A 25014-nucleotide genomic window follows, 5' to 3' on the forward strand; every position below is an offset into this window, starting at 1 on the left:
CTCAGTAGAGTAAGCATCGATGTCCACCCAGCAGAGTTGGCACTGATCTCCGCTCAGTAGAGTAAGCATTGATGTCTACTGTAGAAGAGTGAGTGTTGATGTGAGGAAAATATTCTCTCCTTCCCTCATGCTCAGTCCAAGCACTGGGTGGAGTTGATCCCATCCTTCACTCCAAGGCCAGTATGGGACTTAGGCCTGGCCAGTCAGAACATTCCATTCCCTTAGTTGTGGCACCTGGACACACCACCCAAAATGCCCACAGAGCTATTGAGTTACAATGTGGCTTCTTCTGGCATGGCTGAGAATGAGGCAAGTCTATAAGGACGGACTTGACTCTAGAGAATGTAAGTATGGAGCTGCTCAGGGCCACCCATATGCAGAGGTGAAGGTGAAGTAAATGCAGAGGAGAAGAGAAGGCAGCTGGTGGCATCGTCTGAGTTCCTAGATCAAACCATACCTGATTTATCCTTGGAATTCATAGCTACATCAACCAATACATTCTTTCCCTGATTTAGGCCAATTTGAGTTGGTTGTGTGTCTTCAGACAGAAATCGTCTTTGCTAATACATCTTCAGCCCTTTGGCTACTTTGACTCCAGGAGATCCAGAGCTCCCTGGCCAGGTGGCTCTTGGCTATCTTCATCAGCCTCTAGGTGCCAACCACTATGGAAAACCTATCCATTCTGTCCTAACTCTTCAAGCCCAGACAGTCAAAACTCTGAACACAGAGGCAGAGGAACAGCAGGAGAAATGTTACTGTGTACCCACAGGGAGAGAGTGACACCAGTTTCCCACCTCCATTCAGCAGTCTAGAACATCAGAGCCCCATCCTCTGAGCTAGGCTGAAAAAAGCCCATGGGATTGCACATGATGCCCGTTTCATTCCAAGGCTAGCCAAGTGCTACCTACAGCCTACATCAGCCTGAACTCTCCCTCAGGGAAGCCACAGGCAACCCTTACATGATCATTCACTCTCTCCAATGGCCACTGCAGCTCAAGTTTTCCTGACCACGAACATGAACAGAGTCCCACCCTCCCCCCAAACCTGTCTCTCCTACTGCTCTCCCTTGAGACATCAGAAACATGCATTCTGCAGTTCTAGAAGCTGAAGCGAGAAGAACATGGCAACCTCGACACCCTCCCCAGCCCCACTCAGCCTCACCTACATCACAACAAAGAGTCCCATTGGGGAACCAGATCGTGGCTGAATGCACACTTCCGCAGCTCTAACAGGAAGGAAAGACGGTCACAACTTATTTAGAAAATGGACCATGGCATTTAGAATCCTCGTGGAGCAGGGGAATTGCAAGTAGCCCATATCAAAGGTGCTAAGCACTCCGTGGAAACCATCCTCCATGTGGTGCCATGTCACCGGGACTCCCAAGTCCTCCAACCGCTTCTTGAACAACAGTGAATGGTCCCGGAGAAGGTCATACTCACAGCTCACAATGCAAGCCTCGGGGAGCTGAGACATGACTTCATCTTCTGCGATCAGGGGTGAGTTCATCAAATCCAGAGCGAGGTTCGTCTCCAGGTAGGCAGCCTCGTTTAGGGGCTCACGGGGCATCGGCCGGTAGCTTTTCTTCTTAAACCTCTCCGGGATGTTTTCTGCACCCAACCACTTGCTGTACTTTTCCCAGACTTCAGCAGGCAAATGGGCACCTTTCATGATGGTGCTTTTCCAGGACGGGTTGATGTCCAGGTAACAACTCCAACAGTAGAAGGCAAAATTCCAATTGAGCAGTGGGATATTCCTGTTCTGCTGATAGGAAGGGGATTGAAAATCCACAGCTTGGAGGATGGCGTAGACCAGGATCTGAGCACGGATCTTGGGGAGATCTGGACAGTCCAAAAGTTTTTGACAAACTATCGTGGCCACTCCCCCTCCCACACTGTCACCACAGACCACGACCCGATCTGGATCCACCCCATACACATTCAGGGACTTCAAGAAGTGGATGGTGGCTGCAATACAGTCTCGTACCGCCACCGGGAATTTATGCTGGGGCAGGCGGCGGTATCTAAAAAAGAACCAAGGAACACGGTTTATGCTCATCGCCCTAGGAGAGCCAACAATACGTGTCTAGCATCCCTTAGACCAAATTTCATCCATTAGTCTCTTTCTGAAGCCCAAGAAAGTGAACTCACGGTATGAGCCTTCCATGAGGTGATAGGCATGAAGCCTGGCACACAGGATCCGTGAGTGACGGTTGCTGTTCCCTCCATCTCAATGACCCTTTGGGGGACAGGCTGTGACCGCAAGAGCCCTGTCATCTGCCTATGGGTCAACAACTTAGCAATCACCAACATGAACCCCATCTTTCTGAACCTACCCGTGGGTCCTTCCCTGGCTCACAGCTGTCCCCTTTTCTTATGATTCTTGTATGAGCAACTCCAGATTTGCCTGGGTTTCAATTCCAATTAACCCTGCCGTGCTTGCAGGTTTTGTGGGAGGATCTTGCAGACATAAATACCACCAGGGGCCAGCAGTTAACGTACGGGTCTCCTCCAGATCACCCACGTCCACTCCTGACCACTGCTGTCCTAAAGGTGCACCATGCACGTACTGCCATGGAGGTCAGCAGCGTGGCATGCGAGACCTCCCGGTTTCTCAAGAGATTCCAGAAATCTGGGTGTTGTGAGAAATGTTGCCATTTTAAATGCTGGTCTCAACTTTAAAAAAGAAAGAAAAAAAAATATTCTGTGGGACCCACGAACTTTTGCCAACCATTCCCATCGCAATGCCTCCTCTTTTAAGCCACCCTGAGTTCATGCCAGGACAGCAATGTTTCTACTCTAAAGCCTCATCTATCTTGGATTCATAAAATAATTCTGTTGCAGAGATTTGCTGGCATACTATAGTGACCAGAGTTGTAAGGCATATCATGGCCAACACTTGGATCAAGACGTCTACCCCACTGCAGACACGGTTTGGGAGCTGAGAACTGTAAAGTGAGTGGTTTCTCTGGGGTCCTCTGCCTCATCCAGGACCGATTTCTGTATCTTTCACTCTAACTCAACCAGCTGTGCCACACGGAAGCTGGGAAACGTATTCCCACCAAGACATTGGCATTGGTACTGCTCTATGGAATGTGCATTTATTAAATTTTTTTAGGAGCAGGAGTGGGGAGGGGCAGAGAGAGAGGAAGACACAGAATCCAAAGCAGGCTCCAGGCTCCGAGCTGTCAGCACAGAGCCCGACGCAGGTCTCGAACCCACAGACCGTGAGATCATGACCTGAGCTGAAGTCAGATGCTTAACCAACTGAACCACCCAGGTGCCCCTGGAATGTGCTTTTAAATGAAACCGCAGGGAGTGTGTTATGCTAAGAGAAATAAGCCATACAGAGAAAGACAGATACCATATGTTTTCACTCTTATGTGGATCCTGAGAAACTTAACAGAAACCCATGGGGGGAGGGGAAGAAAAAAAAAAAAGAGGTTAGAGTGGGAGAGAGTCAAAGCATAAGAGACTCTTAAAAACTGAGAACAAACTGAGGGTTGATGGGGAGTAGGAGGGAGGGGAGGGGAGGTGATGGGCATTGAAGAGGGCATCTTTTGGGATGAGCACTGGGTGTTGTATGGAAACTAATTTGACAATAAATTTCATATATTAAATAAATAAATAAATAAATAAATAAATAAACTGCAGGAAAGATTAATCAGGAAGGAACCATCCTGCCCCCGTGGGACAAGGTGTCAGGTGGCAGGGGAGGGAGGATGAGGCCACCTGACCACAGTGACCGCTCCTCTTATGTGTCCACTTTGCCCGGGGAGGGGCCACCCCAGGTCTCTCCTGCCCCTGCCCCGTGTCTCACCGGGGTGGACCTCCCTCTCGGGAGCACTTGGGAATTCTACGGCAATGGCCGAGGTTGCCTGTTACCGTGCAGGGCACTGTGGCATTTCGCATAGGAGGTGCTAAGTGTCTAGAACGTGCTTCTGTGCCACCAACAGGGCTCATGTTTGCAAAGCCCTGCACTTGATCTACCCAGAGAAGACCACTCCCCACACAGCTTCCGGATGTTACCAGGCACAGAACGCCCGAGGGCCACCCACAGGGAGGAGTGCTGTTCTCTGCCTCTCCCTGTCCCTCTCCTCACCGCTGCTCACAGCCCATCATCCCCTGCTCCGGTGTCCTGGTGTCCCTGCATCCCCCTGCCCGCCCCAAGCCCGGCTCTCCACCCCCCTTATCCAGCACCACCCCTCCGCCTTTTACTCACCCAACTGATAGGACCACTGAGCCACTCTTCTTGGACAGATGACAGCATATGACATGATGGGTTTCTAGAAAATAAAAGGTATTTAACATTCACTAGGAAGATTAGTGGCCTCCTTTGCCAGCCATCACCATGAGCTGCCCCCTTCTCTCTGACAACCACCACAGACAGAGAGCTGGGGCTGATCCTAACAAGGTTTTGCAAACTTTCTTTCCAGCTGTGGAGCAGTCCTTCCTCCCCACCTTCTAGAACTTCTCCTCTGAGATCCTGTCTGAAGAACTTCCTCTAAGATTTCCCCCCATCCCCATTGATTCTGCAATCCATTCAAAATATCTGAGATGCCGTTTGGCCATAGAGCACAGGGGTGCGAGCTCTAGATTCAGACCGGAGCTCACATCCCGACTTTGCCTCCTTTTAGCTTGAGCCGAAGTAGTCTGGGGCAAGTGCCTTCACCTCCCTGAGGCTTGACTGCCACATCTGTAAAATGGGTACAATAATAATAACAGGGTTGTTTTGGGGAGGGTGGTTAATGAGATAACTATTACATAGAGGGCTTCCACAGTGCCTGCTGTGTAAATATTAATTATTAATAATATTTATCAATACCTACTGACTGTTACTGCCATCCATTATGCAGACCAAACCAAAACCATGGTTGCATCAAATCCCTTACTCTCAAAAGCTACCGCAGTGTGCCTCTGACATTCCACCGTTTAGAAGGCAGGGCTGAAACCAAATAAAAGGGTTTTTTCCCTTGAATTCATGGGGCACCAGTGTGTGTGTGTGTGTGGGGGGGGCTAAGATAATAAAACGGTCTCGATTTTGAGTTTTTTCTGTCATTAATTTTCCTCAAATTGTTGGTTCTCCTGTCTGTACCAGAATTTGTCTCAGACGATGGCTGGTATGAAACAAAAGGACATGTGTTTAGTTATTTCCACTTTTTAAAAAATTCTATTTCCAACTGAATAGAGGTGCTGGTTGTAGAACACTATGAATGTACTAAACACCACTGAATTGTACACTTTAAAGTGGTTAATTTGGGGGCGCCTGGGTGGCTCAGTCAGTTAAGCATCCAACTTTGGCTCAGGTCATGATCTCACAGTTCACTGAGTTTGAGCCCACATGGGGTGAGTTCGTTGAGCCTCACTTCGAGCTCCACACTTAGGACACTCTCTCTCTGTCTCTCTCTCTCTCTCTCTCTCTCTCTCTCCCCCTCTCTCTTTCTTTCTGCCTTTCTCTCGCTTGGGACCTCTTCCTATCATAAATAAATAAATAAATAAATAAGTAAAAATAAATAATTGGGGTGCCTGGGTGGCTCAGTCGATTGAGCGTCCGACCTCTGCTCAGGTCATGATCTTGCAGTTCGTGAGTTCGAGCCCCGTGTCAGGCTCTGTGCTGACAGCTCAGAGCCTGGAGCCTGCTTCAAGTTCTGTTTCTCCCTCTCTCCACCCCTCCCTCATTCACACTCTTTCTCTCAAAAATAAATGAACATTAAGAAAAAAAGTGGTTAATTTTATGTTGTGTGAATTTCATATATATATATATGGATATTTCATATATATATATGGATATAAACATATCCATAGATACACACATATACACATATGTGTATATATGAATATATATATACATATATACACATATACATATATATGTGTATATATGTGTATATAGGAATGTAAATAGAGCATATATATGAATATATATATTTATATAGCATATGTATATATGAATATATATGTTGCATATATAGGTCTCCTTTGTTCCAGAAAGAGATCAGTACCTTCCATATCTTTGCCACCTGGATGATCTGGGACCCGCTAACTGTCCGGGTCCTACAGCGGCTTATAGACTGGGGTGCCACCTCTTGCTGGAAGGTGGGTGGCCACCCAGCTCTGCTCTGGGACTGTCATACTATGGGTGGGGTCTGAGGGAAAGACTCTTACTCAGGCTCCCCAGGACCGCCCCGCCGCCGTGGTAGAACACGATGCCAGGCCTGGGGATGCAGGAAAACGCTTTGGGCTGGTACAGCTTCACAGGGATTGTCCCGTAGCGGAGGTCTGTGACCACGACATCCGGATCCTCCTTCAGTGGCCTCAGATCATGCATGAAACGGACAAATCGGGGCATAGAACAGATTCTCAGTTTCTCAAAAATCATCCCCTGTTGGTGAGAGAGGAGGAAATGAGGCCGGAAGGATTTCAGTCTGTGCTGCGCTCGGGTGCAGCTGCCACCCGTGCCCCCAGCGGAGTGGCTGGAGGGCAGGCTGGACCACGTGTCCACGTGCACCCTTGCAACACTGCAGTAAGTCCACCCCACCTTGGCCCACGCTGCCCCCTCATCCTCTTTCCCCAGACAATTGACACCCGGTCCCACAAACCGAGCTTCTGGCCACCCCGTGAGGGTCCCTCTCCCCCAGAACACCCCCAACCGTGGCCTGGACGTGACCTCTCTTCCCGGGGCAGGTCCTCCTGGACCAGCCCAGCCCATGCAGCCGTCCCAAGCATCAGTTGCTAGTTTTAAGACGTGATAACTACACTGTGGTTATGTTTTTTAAAAGGTGAGGGCGTTCTGGTCTTTCAGAGATAATGACTGAAACCTTTTGGATAAAATAATATGATGTCTGAGGTCCACTTCCTGAGAAATGAGAAGGGGGAAGAGGTGGGGGCATTGGTGAAACAAGATTGGCCAGGAGTCAGCAATCAGTACTGGGGGGAGGGTACGTGGGGCATCTCCATAGTTTTCTGTCTCCTTTGGTGCATATCTGAAAGTTTGCATGATAACAAAATAAAAGTAAACAAAGTGGTCTCTCACCCAGGCACCCTCTTTCTAGTGGTTCCTAACCCTCTCTGCACCAATGCCACTTTGGCTTTCCGCGATGCCTGTGGACCTCGTCACAGAATGTTTTTGACACCTAAAATAAAATATGTGGGATTACATACGAGCACACAACAGCGAGATCTAGCCGCTGGTTTAATACCATTACTACTTTGAAGAAATGAGGCATCCGTGCAATTTTTCACCATATCTGTGATGGCTGTAATACGCTCTGGAAATACGCGGGATTCCTCTTGGTGACAAAGCCCCAGGTTGTGCTGTCACAACTGTGGTTTGTCCCCTTCATTCTTCATGGGAGGGAACCCCGCATTTCCTTTAGAGGTGAGTGAAAATGGGGCGTTTTTTTTACCCCACCCGCTTTCACGGACCCCTTGTCTTCGGTCCCCTTGGGGATTCAGAGAACCCCGGATGAAGAAGCCCTCTTTCGCTTTGCTGGAAGCACTCGCCGCTCTGTAAGTGGATTGGTTTATAGTGGTTTTGCCTGATTCTTCTCTCTGTCTCCCCACCAACACTGCCATGAGACTATAAGCTCCCAAAGGCAGACTCTATCTGGGACTTTATTTCTCTTGCCCCTCATTGATCCCAGAGCCACAACTGGTGGACGACACATCGTAGTTACAGGACACATCTTTGTAAAAACAAAAAAACAAAACCAAAACAAGCAAACAAAAAAAAAGCAAGTCAACAAACAGTAATAAGGCTAATACGTATTGAGGGTTTCCTTTATGCCAGGAATTGTATCCTGCACTCGGGACGGTTTAGCTCATCGCAGCCCACAGCATGCTATGGAGTCTGGACTAGTATTTCCCCCTCTTTTGCAGATGAGGAAACTGAGGCACCGTATTTGGGAGCCCAGACTACAGACTATGAGGGTCAAGGTCAGGAAAGCCAGCGGACAAATCATCAGGTCTTGTGAAAGCTGGACATAGGAAGCCTTCGGCCAGTGGGTTCTTCTCCAGGAAGGGGTCTTCATGGGAACAGGTGTTTGCACTTGCTTTTCATTATGTAAGAGAGTTGAGAAAGCCTCAGCCTCCGGGGGGGGGGGTCGTTAAGATGGTGGAGCTGTAGGGGGGCCCTAGGCTTGCTTCGTCTCTCAAACACAGCTAGATAATGTCAAATCACCCAGGAAAATTGATCTGAGGACTCACACAAAAAACTGCACAACAAGAAGGAGAAAAAGAGGCCACATCGTGGAAGGTAGGAAGGTGCAGAGACGTGATTTGGGGAAGAAAAGAATTGCAGATGCTGCAGAGGGAAGGGAGCCCTGATCATGGAGAGAGAGGACAGAGATTGAGAGACAGAGAGAGAGGGGGAGAGAGAGAGAGAGAGCAGGGCCCAGGGGACTACATAAGAAAAACATTTGCCCACACCATTGACGGGGAAATCAAGAGGGGCCGAACATCGCAAGTTGCACAAGCAGGGGGACCCACAGAAGGCAAAGAAGTCAGAGGCACGGCCTGGTGGGCTTAGCGGTGCTTCAGGGAAGGAGGGAGGAGGCCCAGGAGTGGGCAGCGTGGTCTGAGGATCCCCTGGGTCACACTGGGAGACACAGTTTTCCTGCTTGGAGTGCATCTGGGAGAGGTGGCACAGCCTCTCAGGGGACAGAAGAGCCCCAGGCGCCCACATGCTGCCCCGTTCACAAGCATCACAAGCAAAGGAACGGAGACAGAAGGGCAGCAAACCTTGGCATTGGCTTTTTGCTGCGCTCTACCACAGACTCCGAGCCCTGCGCGGTCATGCGACTGCCCTTCTGGGACAAACAGGCACCGGCCACAGCACAGTGAGACCCTACCCCAGAGGATCAGCATGGGTCCGTGCCACACTGGGTCCCTGAATTTGGAATTGTGAAACACAGCCGGGTACCTGAGATAAAACACAAGAGTACTGTGCCACCAGGCAGCAGAAAGCCAGGACACAGAGGGAGGCAGGGGCATCTGAGGGACACCTGGGACACACAAGGGAGATTGTTCACTCTTCTGTGAGGGCTTCCTGAGCAGCAGCAGGGGAGAACTCCCTCCTCCAGGTGAGAGAGAGAGAGAGAGAGAGGAAGGACTGATGTCATTCCCCAGCCCATCACACTGCCGGACTTCAGTGGGCAGCACAGCATCACCCAGGGGAAGCTGGAGCCCCTTACTCCAAGCCCCTCCCCCCTGCGCCTTGCAGGTGCTTCTGAACTAGGGCAAGTCCCCCTGAGAGCTAGTGCAGCAGGCCCCTCCCCCAGAAGACCAGTGCAACTCCCCCCCAACACACACACACACACACACACACACACACACACACACACACCAGGTCTACTGATCACAGAACGCAGCTCTAGGGGAAATAGGATCCAGCTTCTTTTAACAAGCAGACAAAAACACACCTAGTTAAAGCTCGCCATACACTAGACAAGGTCCAAACACCCCACTGCAGGCAAGGAGAAGTTCTGCAGAGGATTGACCTGAGGGAAAGAGCAGCCAAAACACAGCAGCAGAGTGCACACGGCATACACCAGAGACCCTTCCTGAAGCACCAGGCCCTGAACAGTATATGAGGTCTTCTTGGTATAGCCATTACTCTCAAGACACCTGGCTGGCTCTGACAGTTAAGCGTCTGACTCTTGATTTCAGCGCAGGTCACAACCTCGAGCTTCGTGAGATCGAGCCCTGTGTCAGGCTCTATGCTGACGGCACAGAACTTGCTTGGGATTCCCCCTCTCTCTCCCTCTCACCCTCTGCCCCGCTCGTTCTCTCGCTCTCTCTCAAAATAAATAGATGAACATTATAGCCATAACTCTCAGGAGCAGGAAACAGAACAGGCTTTCCTAACACACAGAAGACACAGACGTAAACAAAATGCCAAGACAGAGGAATGCATCCCAAAAGAAAGAACAAAAAGGGGTCACGGCCAGGGATCTAATCGAAATAGATATAAGTAATACGCCTGACCTAGAATTTAGAACAACAATCATGAGGATACTAGCTGAGCTTGAGGAAAGCAAAGAAGACACCAGGGAGTCCCTTCCATTGCATAAGAGAGTTAACCGTGTTTTCTGTATTCAGTCTGTCAGCCCTCTGGAAAAGCACAACCAGTCCCCATTGGCAACTTTGACACAATTCTCCCCATGATCTATTTGTATCTATTCTATTAAATTCACACACCAGTAGCAATGAGCAGAATCTGACTATATGACATAAACAGTTTTCCATCTCTCAATAGTAAAAAGATTGTGTGTGTGTGTGTGTGTGTGTGTGTGTGTGTGTGTATCTAAAGCTACATTCTGAAGTTTTGCTCATTTGTACTAATTTACTAATTGGCTGCATGTGTCTTTGTTGTTGGCTGGTTCTAGCTAGGTAGGTGGTAATGGGGGCTCAAAATCCGCAGTAACTCATTCCTGTCTTCACAGCTTCATAGTGTGTGCTGTGAAGACAGTAAGACAGGAGGCAGGGAGGGTAGGACTGGAATTGATCTTTCTTTCCTGTTAACCGAGGAAGTAAATCTTTTTTCATTTTCTGGCTCTGAGCCCAGTACAGCTTGAGAAACACTAGGAAGAAATTGAGAACCTCTTAGTTAATAGGTTCCCTAATAGGGATCACTCAGATGTGAGAATAAAATGCAGCCAGCCTGTCTCTGCTGCTGCGTCAATGCAAGTAGAATCTTCTCATGTGGTTTCCCAACCTCCTCCTTGAACCCTCAGGCGGAGAGGGAACTCACCCATCTCAACAACAGCAGGAAAAGGCAATCCAGGACCCGCAGTTTCACCGGGTGGCCGATGGCTGCAGGGATGTCCGCAGTAAGGAAATGGCTGCAGATTACCCACAGACCAACCCCCAAGAACGCACAGGCTGCCATGAGAAGGGGCAGGAGCAGGACTGCCATCATGCTGTTTTTCAACACAGAGGAGGCTAAGAGAAGAGGCTGTTCAGTGCCGGACACGGTCAGGAGTCAGCAGCCCTCCTCCACTTATACACCACAACCTGCCCTCCCCACCTCCCCATCTCCACAGCATTGGCCCAGCCCAGGTGAGTCACAGACTCAGGTGAGGACATAATTCTAGGGCAGGGCCCATGCAGAGGAGAAAGTGGTTCATGCAGCCTGACTCAGCTGGAAATGAGGGCTCCAAAGTTCCAGCTACACCCTGGAGCACTGCTACGTGAAATGGCCTTGGAGGAGCACCTGGGTGGCTTAGTTGGTTAAGTGCCCACCTCTTGGTTTCGGCTCCGGTCATGATCTCACAGTCTGTGAGTTCGAGCCCCGCGTCAGGCTCCGTGTTGCCACTGCAGAGCCTGCTTGGGATTCTCTCTCTCTCCCTCGGACCCTCACACACGCTCTCTCTCAAAATAAATAAATAAACTTAAAAAAAAAAAAAGAAGTGGCCTTGGAGAAGTCACCATGGATGTCACAAACACCATTCCCTCCACCTGTGCTCTGGTGGCACTCACCCCCTAATTACACTCTGGCCATGCTCGCTGTTCCTTAGTCTGCCAAGGAGGTCCCAGGGTGTTTGTACTTGTGGTTCTCTGTGCAACCAGTGTTCCCCGAGATAATGGTTGAGCTCAACTCCTCCCCTACTGCAGGTCTCTGGTCAAATGTCACCTTCTGAGTGAGGCTATGCCTGGACACCTGATTTAAAGGTATACCTCCCCACCAGCATCCCTATGCCCATCCCACCCTCCACTTCTTCATGGCCTTTATTATCACCTGAAATATCGCATACTTCACTTGTTTGTTTATTGTCTGTGGAGTGGCGCCTCTGTGGGGACAAGAATTTTTGCTTTGTTCCTTGCTTTATCCTCAGAGGCTAGGTCAGGGTTTGGTGCTTAGCAGGTGCTCAGCAAATGTCTACCGAATGAAGCAATGAATGAACAAGCTTTGCCCTTTTCATTGTAAAGCAGGAAAATTTGAGCTTACCTGCCTTTTCAGGTTAGGTCGAGATCGATGTCACCATTCAAAATCTTCCCTAATGACAAGTCCCACATCTGCAGTAATAATGATGATGGCTGCCCTCTCTTCCACCTCCCCACCATGGTGTCAGAGCACAGGGAGATCCTACCCGCCCGGGAGAGACCTGGCAATGTCTAGAGACATTTTTGGTTGTCACAACAAAATGGGCAGGGTGGGGGCTGACACTGGCACCGCAGGGGTAGGTTCCAGAGATATTGCTTAACATCCGGCAATGCACAGATGGCCCCGACAGAGAGGAGGTACCTGGTCCAACAGGCCGGTAGTGCCCAGGATGAAAAACCCTGAGCTAGTAAGACTTGGATTTGAATCCTGGCTCTGCCCCGTCCAGCATTCTCATCGTGAGCGAGTTACAATACACTCTCTGAGCCTCAGCTTCCGAGACTGTAAGATGGGGATAATAATAGTAACTCCATTAGCTTTCAGTGTGTATTTCTTTGAATCCAATGAAGTAGAACATTCTTTCATATTTTATCCATTATTTGAGGTTTTTCCTTTACGGATTCATGTGAATTTATTTTGTGTCTTCATACTCTGTATCTAAAATTTTCTATTTTCGTTTATCTTTTTGCACTGACTTGAAAAAATGTTTGTAGTAATAACATTGGTGACAGACGGTGACCACACGTATTGTGGTGAGCACTTAGTAATGTATAGAATTGCTGAGTCAGTATGCTGTGCATCTGAATCTAATATCACACTGTATGGAGTGTATACTTCAATAAAAATTTTTTTAAATATTTTTAAGGATTATTTTCTAGTTATTTGCTTTTTTAACTTTGTTAATGTCGTTTTTCTGCATTGACGTTTGTAATTTTTCCACAATGAAATCTCTCATCTGTTCTCTTATTATGCTTAGAAAGATCTTTTTTACAGTACATGAAACTATATGGCAATGATTTTGAAAATGAAGATTTTCTTTGTCAAAATATAAATATCTGGGGGCGCCTGGGTGGTTCAGCCGGTTCAGCATCCGCCTCATGATTTCAGCTCAGGTCATGATCTCACTGGTTCATGGGATGGGGCCTCACGTCAGGCTCTGCACTATCATTGGGGATTTTCTCTCTCCTTCTCTCTTTGCCCCTCCCTTACTCACACATGTGCTCTCTTGCTCTCAGAATAAATAAGTAAACTTAAAAAATATATATGAATTTCACCCAAGAAATAGAAAATACGCATAGATCAATTACTATGAGAAGGATTAGAGTCTGTTACCACTGAGGTTTATAAACACTTAACCCAGAAATTGTGCAAAAGCACAGGGAGAATGAGGGAATGCCTACATATAAGCACCGAACCATTTTTTATTTCCTGGTTATATTACTTAGGATCAGTAATTCCAGCTGCTATAACAAAAGATTTTGGTAGAATAAAGACTAATTTTCCCCTCCCAACACAGACACTGGCGTGTTTGATGAACATCCGCACCACTTGGTGATTACAGGATCCATGTTTCTTTCCGTCTGATGTTCTGCCATCTTCCAGGACCTCCGCCGATCCTCCGTGCCTTGCCAGGAGCCCCAGGAATGATATGCTCGTGGAAGAACCTGTGGAGGTGAACTTAAGGGCCAGGCCTGGAAATACATCCCATTGGCCGGAACGCATTCACATGGCTTCACCGAAATGCATGGGACTCTGGGGCGGGGGGGGGCGGTAAACCTTCCATCTACCTAAGGATGAAAATGAAATGGAGTTTGGCGGATTCATAGGATCGTTCTGCCACGCAGCCTTTTGTCCAACAAGCAAGAGGAGATTTAATACAGGGTATTCAAAACACTGTGGGCAGGGTGGAGGGAGGGCAGGCTTTCAGTAAACAGCACCCCAGGTGTCACAAGAAACCACGCTGCTGACTGATCTCTGGAAAAGGAAGAGGGCTGACTCGCCAGGGGACACCGGGAGGCGCATGCAAAATGGGGAGGCTTCTACCGGCTGGTGCTCACGTGCGCATGCTCGGCGCTGCCCAGGAAGAATGGCTTCCGCTTCTAGCTGCCTTCCAGAGCTTCCGGGACCGATGTTCCTGAGACAAACTGGAGCCTTGTGGGCAAGATGGCCTAGGAAGCGTCATTCTCCTGCATTTAACCCCCAGACACAGGAGAGGGTTCAGAACAGTAAGGAGGGTGCTGAGTGCCAGCATCTGGCACAAGAAATAGTTTGATCGTGATGTTAGGGCCCTTGAAGTCCAACCACAGACTGCCAAGGAGTCCCCAGCCCAAGGTCAGGTCAAGTACTCCTGTTCCGTCTCTTTGTGGTGTCTGTGCTCCTGCACGCTCATTAGGGAATTTCTAGCAGTCTTTTCTTTTGTGTATCTTGCTGCGATGTCATTTGGCACAGAGTTATATATTTACTGCGGAAGTCGCCTTTCTCAGCGTGCTGGAGTTGCCCTAAACAAAGGACCCCAGGCTGGGGGTGGGGGTGGGGGAAGGGGGGCTTCAGCAAAAGAAGCTTAGAGTCTCCCAGGTCTGGAGGCTGGAGGTCCAAGGTGTCACCAGGGCTGGTAACTTCTGAGGGCCGTGCAGGAAGGGTCTGCTCCAGGACCCTCTCCTTGGCTTTTGGACAGCTGTCATCGCCCTGTATCTTCACATTGTCTTCCCTCTACGCATGTCTCTGTGTCCAGTTTCCCTTTTTACAAGAACACCGGTTGTATTGGAGTGAGGCCCACTCTGAGGACCTCATTTTGATCATCTCTGCAAAGACCTTACCTCTTAAGTAAGGTCACATTCTGAGGCACTGGGGGTTAGGCTCAACATATGAATTTAGGGGTGCCTGGCTGCCTCAGTCGAGTAGAGCATGTGACTCTTGATCTCAGGGTCGTGAGTTTGAGCCCCATGTTGGGTGTAAGGATTACTTAAAAAAAAATTTTTTTTTAATTTAAAAACTCACAACATATGAATTTAGAGGGACACAATTCAACCCACAACAGCACCCTTATCAACATCGAATGGTATTCTTTTACGATACGTTTCCTGCCTTGAATTCTGCTTGCCCAAAGGCAGAAGCTAAGAAGTATTTGAGTGTACTTCTCCCCTGGGCCAAGCAATCTCTAGAAAAATAACACTCTATGTTCCCTCTACTTCTGCACTCACTCTTCCCCTTGGAGGAGAAGTGGCTTTTGTGAAATGGAGAAGGAATTGGGCATGCTCAGCTCGCTGTGACATCTGTTTGCCCGCAGAGAAGGGGCATCCTGTTCTCTGTAGCCAGGTGCCTCCAGAGAGAGGTGTATGTATGTTCAATGCTGCCTGGGACCCTGTTCCTAATATCAGGCAGCACCCTTGCCCACACACCTAAGCCACATGCTCTGATAATCAGCTTTATCAGAAAGAAAGGTGACATATCAGGGTCCTAGCAGGAATTGGATGGCTTACTCATGCTATAGACTGAATGTTTGTGTCCCCCTGTAATTCATATGCTGACTCTAATCCCCAGTATGATGATATTTGGAGGTGGGCCCTTTGGGAGGTGATCAGGTCATGAGGGTGGGGCCCACATGAATGGGATTAGTGCCCTAGTAAGAGACCTCCAAGAGTTCCTTTGCCCCTTCTGCCATGTGAGGATACAGAGAAAAGACAGCTGTCAATGAACCAGGAAGTGGGTTCTCACACATGGAATCTGTTAGCACCTTGATCTTGGACTTCCCAGCCTTCTATTGTGTTTAAGCCACCCAGTTTATGGTAATTTTATTACAGCAGCCTGAATGGACTAAGACCCTCATATTAGGGTAATTTGCAAAGAGCCCACAGGATAGCACAGCCAGTAACAGCAGGGCTCCATTCTCCCTCCCAGAGGGGAGGGAATATAGCAGAACCAAGGCTGTGTGGAAAGGGCTCCCTGTGAGCTGAGCTGAGGCACACAGCTTACACATGGCAAACCCACGGGGATAGAGCTGGCCCCACTGTCACTCCCCTTCCTTCCTAGGCTCTCATGCTGTTGTGCTCCTCTGCCCAGGCCCTTCAGGAAAGCAGAGGGCAAAGGATGCTCTTGGCGGGGTCCATGCAGGTCAGTTTCCCAGGCTACAGAGTGGGTGGAGGAAGGTGGGGAGCCTACCTGGGGGACAAAGGGAAAATGTCCAGCACAGGGGTATTTTCGTCTCCAAATCCTTGACTCCTATTCTGTTTTCTGGTTAGTGTTGAGCTCATGGAGGAAGGGAGGAATAATGTATTCATTTTCCACTGCTGCTATAATAAATTACCACCAATTTAGAGCCTTGAAATGATACCGATTTATTCTCACACAGTTCTGGAAGCAGAAGTTCTAACATCAAGGTATCAGCTGGGCTGCATTCCTCTTAGAGGCTCACACCTGTTTCCTCCCTTTTCCCAGCTTCTAGAGGTGCCTGCATTCCTGAGCCAAGGAATCCCAGGATCCCCTCCCAGCACCACTCTGTTCTCTGTTTCTGTCATCCCACCTCCTTCTCTGATGCTGCCTCCTCCTATCTCTCCCTCTTATATGGGCCTTCGTGATTACATTAGGCCCACTTGGATGATCCAGGATAATCTCCCCACCTCAAAATCCTTAATTACAAGTTCAAAGTCCCTTTTGCCATGTAAGGTAACATATTTGCAAGTTCTGGGATTAAGATATGAACATCTCTGGGAGGGGGGTGGGGGGATGTGAAGGGACCAGTGAACCCCCACCACAGTGAAGGGACCAGTGAACCAACCCTTTTCAAACCCCCTTGGCTTTGGGAAATAGGCACATGCAATTTGCTTTTGCAAATGCACTCAGTGTGTATTTTGCTATAGCAGTTACTATCATCAATATAACTCCCACTTGAAACTCTTTTCGGTGCATCATCTAAAGACTTAGTAGAATTCTCTCCTTTCTCAAGATAAGAATTACCTGCCTGGTGTTTGCCAGAAGCAGGGAGTGGGGGCAGGCCAAATGAGTGAAGGTGGTCAAAAGGTACAAATTTCCATTTACAAGGTAAATAAGTCCAAGGGATGCCATGTGCCGTGAGGACTCCAGTTAACAATACTGTATGTTGAAATTGTTAAGAGTAATTGCTAGATTCTTATCACAAGAAAAAAAAATGTCACTCTGTGTGGTGATGAAATTAACTAAACTTTCTTTTAAGGTTGTATTTTTAAGCAATCTCTACACACAACGTGGGGCTCGGACTCATGACCCCAAGATCAAGAGTTGAGCCGCCACCAACTGAGCCAGCCAGGTGCCCCTAACTAAATTTTTTGTGGTGGTCATTTTGCAATGTATGTGCATACATCTATCGAATCATTATGTCACATACCTAAAACCAATACAATGCTGTATGCCAATGATGCTTCAATAAATTAATAATAATAATAATTACCTGCCTGGACTGTGGCATGTTGTTGGCTCCTTTGGGAAACATGCTGCTTTCTTATCTTCCTCCCTTTTATCTTCTATCTTCCGGTTGTGTGTCCACTTCTGTGCATCTTTTACTTTGACTTCATTGCACATGCTTTTGCTGTAAGTTGTCACAAATCCTCTGTGAAAAGAGCCATCAGGAATCTTTGACTTTCTTTTCTATCTTCCAAGTGAATAAAGACAGAAGGTATGAAAAAGTTACTAGACTAATCTTCCTTAGTATAGTTCCTGCCTTAAAAGTGGCTCCATAAATGGATACCAAGGACACCTTTGTCTCTTTCCCCACCTTTCACGTCATGGAGGGGCTCTTAATCCCTTAGGAAAATCCATATGTGCTTTGAAGTAGAGGGGAAGGAAGTGAGGGTGGAGGGGCTGAGGGACTCGGGGTGTGGTACACATTTTAAGGGAAAAATGAGCTAAAAGTAGTTTCCTGAAAACACATTCCTGGGTTTGGAGAAACAGAGGCTGAAACTCCCAGAGGGAAGTCCCTGGAGCCCAACTGAGTCCCTAGCAAAGGGTTTTGGAGAACAGTGTTGGTAGCAGGTGGACACGAGGGTCTGCAGGGCCAGAGAGGCTGTGAAAGCTACATCAGGCCACCTGACCCTTTGGGTCTCTATCTCAGATGCAGACAAATCAAAGGGGTGACAGTCAGGCATGATGGTGCAGAGAGCCAGGTGGAAGTGTTCCACAGAGGGCACGTGAATTTAAACTTGGACCAGATCCCAGCAGTGCCAGCTTCTCCTGCATGCGGCACCAATATGGCGTCAGCTTTGGAAAAACCTGTCTCTGTGTAATTGCCCTTGTTTGCAGCATCAGAGGGTGCCTTCATCCATTCATTCACTCACTCATTCATTTATTCATTCATAAACGTTTAGGATGCTCACTCTCCAAGCAACTCTCTGGGGAGAGCCTTCCAGGCAGAGATGTGATACTTCCTGAGGAAGCCCCTGGGGAGGAAAGGAGGGACCCACCTTGTGTTTCAGGAGCCCCTCCTGCCTCAAGAACAGGCAAACAAGCTTTGACCTAAAGGCTAGGTCAACTTTCCAAAATCTGAAGTAACTAATCCTGGCTGAATCTTCACAATGGCTTTGTTCATCCATGTTAATTTTATGATGGCTTGATGTTGGACATAATGGCAGACAGGTGGAGTGACCCTGCAGACACCCAGGAACCCTTTGGAATGTTCCACTCCTTCCTGATCATTCATTGTTGGGGGCTGATCCTTGAATCTTTTTGTGCTGCAGACTTTTTCTCAGAATATTTTTAGTACTTCTTTCATAAAAACAATGTTCTTAAATAACTGCAAAACAGACATAGACTTACTAAGAAAAATTAATTATATTAACATGGAGTTGTAGAGATTTTTTTTCAGTTTCTAATATAGAAATATAAGTGCTTTTGGGGCTCCTGGGTGGCTCAGTCGGTTAAGCGTCCGACTTCGGCTCAGGTCATGATCTCACGGTCCGTGAGTTCGAGCCCCGCGTCGGGCTCTGTGCTGACAGCTCAGAGCCTGGAGCCTGCTTCAGATTCTGTGTGTCCCTCTCTCTGACCCTCCCCCGTTCATGCTCTGTCTCTCTCTGTCTCAAAAATAAATAAAAGTTAAAAAAAATTTAAAAAAAAAGAAATATAAGTGCTTTAAAAAGACATTAAATAACACTACCTAGTGGCAGATCTAGAAATGCCACATTTTGAAATAATGATGAGCATAAAGGATGTTTTGTAATATTTGTCACAACTGAAATACATGAAAATATTTGTGATCTTATTGGTGATAAAGTCCCATGTACAAGCAATATTACTGTGGCCTGTGGCCCACATTTCTGCCAGAAAAAAAAAAATTAGGGATGCCCGGATGACTCAGTCAGTTAGGCGTTTGGCTCAGGTCATGATCTCATAGTTTATGAGATTGAGCCCTTTATCGAGCTCTGTGCTGATAGTGCAGAGTCTGCTTAGGATCCTCTCTCTCCTTTTCTCTCTGCCCCTCCTGCGTATTCTCTCTCTCTCTCTCTCTCAAAAATAAATATTTTTAAAAATTCTAAATTTCAATTAGAGGTTCATGAAAATAAGTGTGATTTCTTTCCCCATTCAAGTTCATGACTACTTGACTGCTAAGCACTGAGCCCCTGTTTGAAGGTACAGTAGTTTTGTTGAAAACATTTGAGCTGCAAAATAAACTTTTGGCGTTTCCCAAAGATGAGAAGCTATCTTGGTTTCAGGTACTCAGCAAAACGAAGTGTTCCCACTAGAAAATGATACCTGCCCTCTGTTCCCCAAGGGAAATACAATCCCACTCCCTTCTGTAGCCACAGCTGGTTAGTAGCTTGACAGGTCTGGATCCTAATAATTGATTCAGGATTTGAAAGACAATTAAGTGAGGGAGGAGTTAAGGTGGTGGAGAAGTAGGGGTGGGCTTTCCTCTCCTTCAGACACAGCTGTATTGAGGTCAGATCACTTGGAACATCCAAGAAATCAATCTGGGAGTAGCAGAAGGATCTCCACGGTTGGAGAGAGACGGCATGGCAGGTGAGAGGCACGTAGAAGTGAATTGATGGTAGAGGAAAATGGTGGTGCTGCGGAGGGGAGGGAACCCTTTCTGTGGAGAGAGAAAAGAAAGAGAAAGAGAGAGGGGTTGAAAGAGTGCGGCACTGGGTTCACGCAAGAGGACAGCCTCTCTGGACCAGGGGCTGGGGAGGGAGGGGTACTGAGTGTCATGTTTTATGCAAACAGTGTGTAGCTCAAACTCTGAGGTTTTGGAACTGCGTGACTTTCTCCTGAGCAAAGTTGTGGTGCACACTCCTGGGGAGAAGGAGGGTGCTGGCCCCAGGGTGCATAGCATGGTGTAGGGATCTGGGTCTCACTGGGAGAGAACATTCCCCTTACAGCCTTTCATCAGGAGGAGACAGAGGCATGCACAGAGGGCAGATAAGCTGGTTGCTGCTTTCCATGGTGCTACACCATAGGTTCCATGCACCACAAAGGTGTGGGACTGTTTTTCTGGGACAAAGGACATCAGCACAGTGTGAAGAGGCTCTATTCTGGAGGAATGGGTTGGATCAATGTGGTGCTGCACCCTTTAAGATTTCAAGTTTTAAATCCCAGCCCCATGCCAAAAAAAAAAAAAAAAAAAATTGCAGGAGACCTATGATGCAGGGCGCACTGACTGTGCTTGGTATTCTGTGAGGGCTGGCTAAACAGCAGGGGGTGTGAGATCCCTGGTCCAGGGAGGAGAGATTGGATTGGGGTGGCACCATTTCCCCACTAACAGCAACACTGTGGGACTTCGGAGAGCAACACTGCTGCCCCCAGTGGACGCGGGACCTGCTTACACCAAACCCCACCCCCTGTGCCTAGCAACTGCTTATTTACAGGGGCGGGACTCAGAGCCAACACAGAAGTCTTCTCCAGAAGCCCAGCACAGCCAGCACTCCGCATGCAACAAGTGTACTGAAAAACAGAGTGCTTCAAAGTGTCACCTACAATGCTGGTGGAAATAGGACCAGGCTTACTTTTTTTTTTCCCCATCTCTTTTTTTTCTTTGGAGTCAGGCTTATAGTTTTATGTTTGTTTTTTCATTTCCTTTTCTGGTTTTTTGTTTTGTTTTTTTGATCAGCCTTCTTTTTCTTTTCCTTTTGTTTGGAATCAGGCTTACAGTTGTTTGATTGTTTGGGGTTTTTTTTTTTTTCACTCCTTTTCCTTCTCTCTCTCTCTCTCTCTCTCTCTCTCTCTCTCTCTCTCTCTCAGTTTTGGACCAGGCTTTCCCCCACCCCTCACTTTTTTTCCAGGATTACTTTAACAAATCAAACCACATCTAGTTAAAGGTCCAAACACTCCCCAACGCAAGCAAAGAGGAGCTCTGCAGAGAACTGACAGTGGGAAAGAAAAGCCAAAATGCAACAGCAGAGTGCACACAGCAGACACCAGAAACACTTCCTGAAGTGCCAGGCCCTGGACCATGTATGACCCCTTTTGAATATAGTAGTACTCTCAGGTGCAGGAAGTATAACAAGCTTTCAAAATACACATAAGACAGAAACTTAGCCAACACGACAAGACAAAGAGGAATTCTACCCAAAAGAAAGTTCAAGAAGAACTCACAGCCAGGGACTTGCTCAAAACAGATATAAGCAATATATCTGAACAAGAATTTAAAACAATAGTCACAAGATTACTAGCTGGGCTTGAAGAAAGCATAGAAGACACCAGAGAAACCCTTGCTGAAGAGATCAAAGACCTAAAAACTAGCCTGGCTAAAATAAAAAATGCTACAACTGAGATCTAAATACACAGTCACAAGTTAAAATAGAAAAGAAGTTAAAATTATGGAAAATAAGCTGAAAAGAAGAGGGAAAGAAAACTATTAGATCATGAAGGCAGACTTAGGGGACTCAATAATTCCATCAAGTGAAACAATATCCTTACCCCAGGAGTCCCAGAAGAAGAAGAGTGGGAAAAAGGGGAAGAAGGTTTATTTGAACAAATTATAGCTGAGAACTTCCCAAATCTGGGGAAGGAAACAAGCATTCAAGTCCAGGAAGCACAGAGGACTCCCTTCAAAATCAACAAAAACAGGTCAACACTACAACATATCATAGTGAAACTTGCAAAATACAAAGATAAAGAGAGAATTCTGAATGCAGCTAGGGACAAATGGTCCTTAACCCACAGGGATAGCAATATAAGGTTAGCAGAAGACCCATCCACTGAAACATGGCAGGCCAAAAGAGAGTGGCAGGAAATATTCGATATACTGAATGGGAAAAGTATGCAGCCAAAAATTCTTTATCCAGCAAGGCTGTCATTCAGAATAGAAGGAGAGATAAAGAGTTTCCCAGACAAACAAAAACTAAATGACTTCGTGACCACTAAACCAACCCCACAAGAAATTTTAAGGGGGACTTTTTGAGTGGAAAAAAAAAAAAAAAAAAAAAAATACCAAAGCAACAAAGACTAGAAAAGACCAGAGAACATTTTCAAAAACACCAGCTCTGCAAGCAACACAATGGCACTAAATTCATATCTTTCAGTAATCACTCTAAATGTAAATGGACTAAACACTCTAAACAAAAGACATAGGGCATCAGGATGGATGAAAAGAAAATAATATCCATCTATGTTCTGCCTATAAGAGACTCATTTTAGACTAAAGACACCTGCAGATGGAAAGTAAGGGGATGGAGATACCTCTATCATGCTAATGGATTTCAAAATAAAGCCAGAGTAGCTATACTTATATCAGACAAACTAGATTTTAAAACAAAGACTGTAGGGGCACCTGGGTGGCTCAGTCGGTTAAGCAGCCGACTTCGGCTCAGGTCATGATCTCGCAGTTCGTGAGTTCGAGCCCCATGTCGGGCTCTGTGCTGACAGCTCAGAGCCTGAAGCCCGTTTCAGATTCTGTGTCTCCCTCTCTCTCTGACCCTCCCCCGTTCATGTTCTGTCTCTCCCTGTCTCAAAAATAAATAAACGTTAAAAAAATTTTTTTAATTAAAAAAAAAAAAAACAAAGACTGTAACGAGAGATGTAGAATGGCATTATAGCATAATTAAAGGGTCTATCCATCAAGATCTAACAATTGTAAACATTTATGTCCCCAACTTGGAAGAACCCAAATATATAAATCAACTAATAACAAACATAAAGAAACTCATCTATAATAATACAATAATAGTAGGGGACTTTAACACCCCACTTAGAGCAATGGACAGATCATCTAAGCAGAAAATCAACAAGGAAACAATGGTCTTGAGTAACACACCGTACCAGATGGACTTAACAGATATATTCAGAACATTTCATCCTAAAGCAGCAGAAAACACATTTTTCTTGAGTGCACATGGAACATTCTCCAGAATAGATCTCATACTGGGTCACAAATCAGCCCTAAACAGGTACAAAAAGATCAAGATCATACCATGCATATTTTCAGATCACAACACTATGAAACTTGAAGTCAACCACAAGAAAAAAATTGGGAAGTCTTCAAATACATGGAGGTTAAAGAACATCCTGCCAAAGAATGAATGGGTTAACCAGGAAATTTAAGAAGAAATTTAAAAAATACATAGAAGCAAATGAAAATGAAAACACAACAGTCCGAAACTTTTGGGACGCAGCAAAGGCAGTCCTAAGAGGGAAGGAAATACATTGCCATTTAGGCCTATCTCAAGAAGTAAGAAAGGTCCCAAATACACAACCTAACCTTACACCTAAAGGAGCTAGAAAAAGAACAGCAAATAAAGTCTAAAGCCAGCAGAAGAAGGGAAACAATAAAGATTAGAGCATAAATAAATGATATAGAAATTAAAAAAAAAAAACAGAACAGATCAATGAAACTAAATTCTGGTTATTTTTTTTAAGTTTTTATTTATTTATTTTTGAGAGAGAGAGCATGCACACGCAGGAGAGAGGCAGGGAAAAAGAGGGAAACAGAGGATCTGAAGCTTGCTTCATATGTATAGCAGAGAGCCCGATGGAGGGCTCAAACCCATGAACCATAAGATCATGACCTGAGCCAAAGGCAGATGCTTAACCGACTGATCCACCCAGGTGCCCCTAAACACTGGTTCTTTGAAAGAATAAACAAAATTGATAAACCCCCAGCCAGACTTATCAAAAAGAAAAGAGAAAGGACCCAAATAGATAAAATCACAAATGAGAGAGAAGAAATCACAACCAGCACCACAGAAATGCAAATAATTATAAAAGAATACTATGAAAAAATTATATGCCAACAAACTTGGCAATCTGGAAGAAATAGACAAATTTCTAGAAATTCACAAACTAACAAAACTGAAACAGGAAGAAATAGAAAATTTGAACAGACCCATAGCCAGCAAAGAAATTGAATCAGAAATCAAAAATCTCCCAACAAACAAGAGTCCTGGTCCAGATGGCTTCTCAGAGGAATTCTACCAGACATTTAAAGAAGGGTTAATACCTATTCTTCTCAAAGTGTTCCAAAAAATAGAAATGGAAGGAAAACTTCCAAACTCAATCTACGAAGCCAGCATTACCTTGATTCTAAAACCAGAAAAAGACTCCACCAGAAAGGATAATTATAGGTCAATATCCCTGATAAACATGGATGCAAACATTCTCAACAAGATACTAGCAAATCAAATTCAACCGTACATGAAAAGAATTATTCACCATGATCACATGGGATTTATTACTGGCCTGCAGGGCTTGTTCAGTTTTCACAAATCAATCCCTGTGATACACCACATTAATAAAAAAAAAAAAAGAATAAGAAACATATGATCCTGTCATTAGATGCAGGAAAAGCATTTGACAAAATACAGCATCCATACTTGATAAAAACCCTCAACAAAGTAGAGAAAGATGGAACATACCTCAACATCATAAAGGCCATATATGAAAGACCCACAGCTAATATCGTTCTCAATGGGGAAAAACTGAGAGCCTTTCTCCCGAAGGTTAGGAACAAGACAAGAATGTCCACTCTCACCATTACTATTTGACATAGTACTGGTGCATCAGCAATCAGACAACAAAAAGAAATAAAGTGCATACAAACCAGCAAGGAAGAAGTCAAACTTTCACTACTTGCAGATGACATGATAGTCTATGTCGAAAACCTGAAAGACTTCACCAAAAAAATTGCTAGAATACATGAATTCAGCAAAGTCATAGGATATAAAACCGACGTGCAGAAAT

General features: G+C 46.3%; 1 protein-coding gene across 1 annotated transcript; it reads right to left on the reverse strand.

Annotated features, from left to right (window-relative positions):
- Positions 1-1049: 1049 nt before the first annotated feature.
- On the reverse strand, positions 1050-11048 carry AADACL3 (arylacetamide deacetylase like 3). The gene is made up of 4 exons (XM_049618057.1): positions 10747-11048; positions 6162-6378; positions 4219-4282; positions 1050-2020 (listed from the first exon to the last, which is right to left on the reverse strand). The coding sequence occupies exons 1-4, from the start codon at positions 10912-10914 to the stop codon at positions 1246-1248; spliced, it is 1224 nt and encodes a 407-aa protein (XP_049474014.1). The 5' UTR covers positions 10915-11048; the 3' UTR covers positions 1050-1245.
- Positions 11049-25014: the final 13966 nt, after the last annotated feature.

This window comes from Panthera uncia (genome assembly GCF_023721935.1).
Source record: "Panthera uncia isolate 11264 chromosome C1 unlocalized genomic scaffold, Puncia_PCG_1.0 HiC_scaffold_4, whole genome shotgun sequence".
NCBI lineage: Eukaryota > Metazoa > Chordata > Mammalia > Carnivora > Felidae > Panthera > Panthera uncia.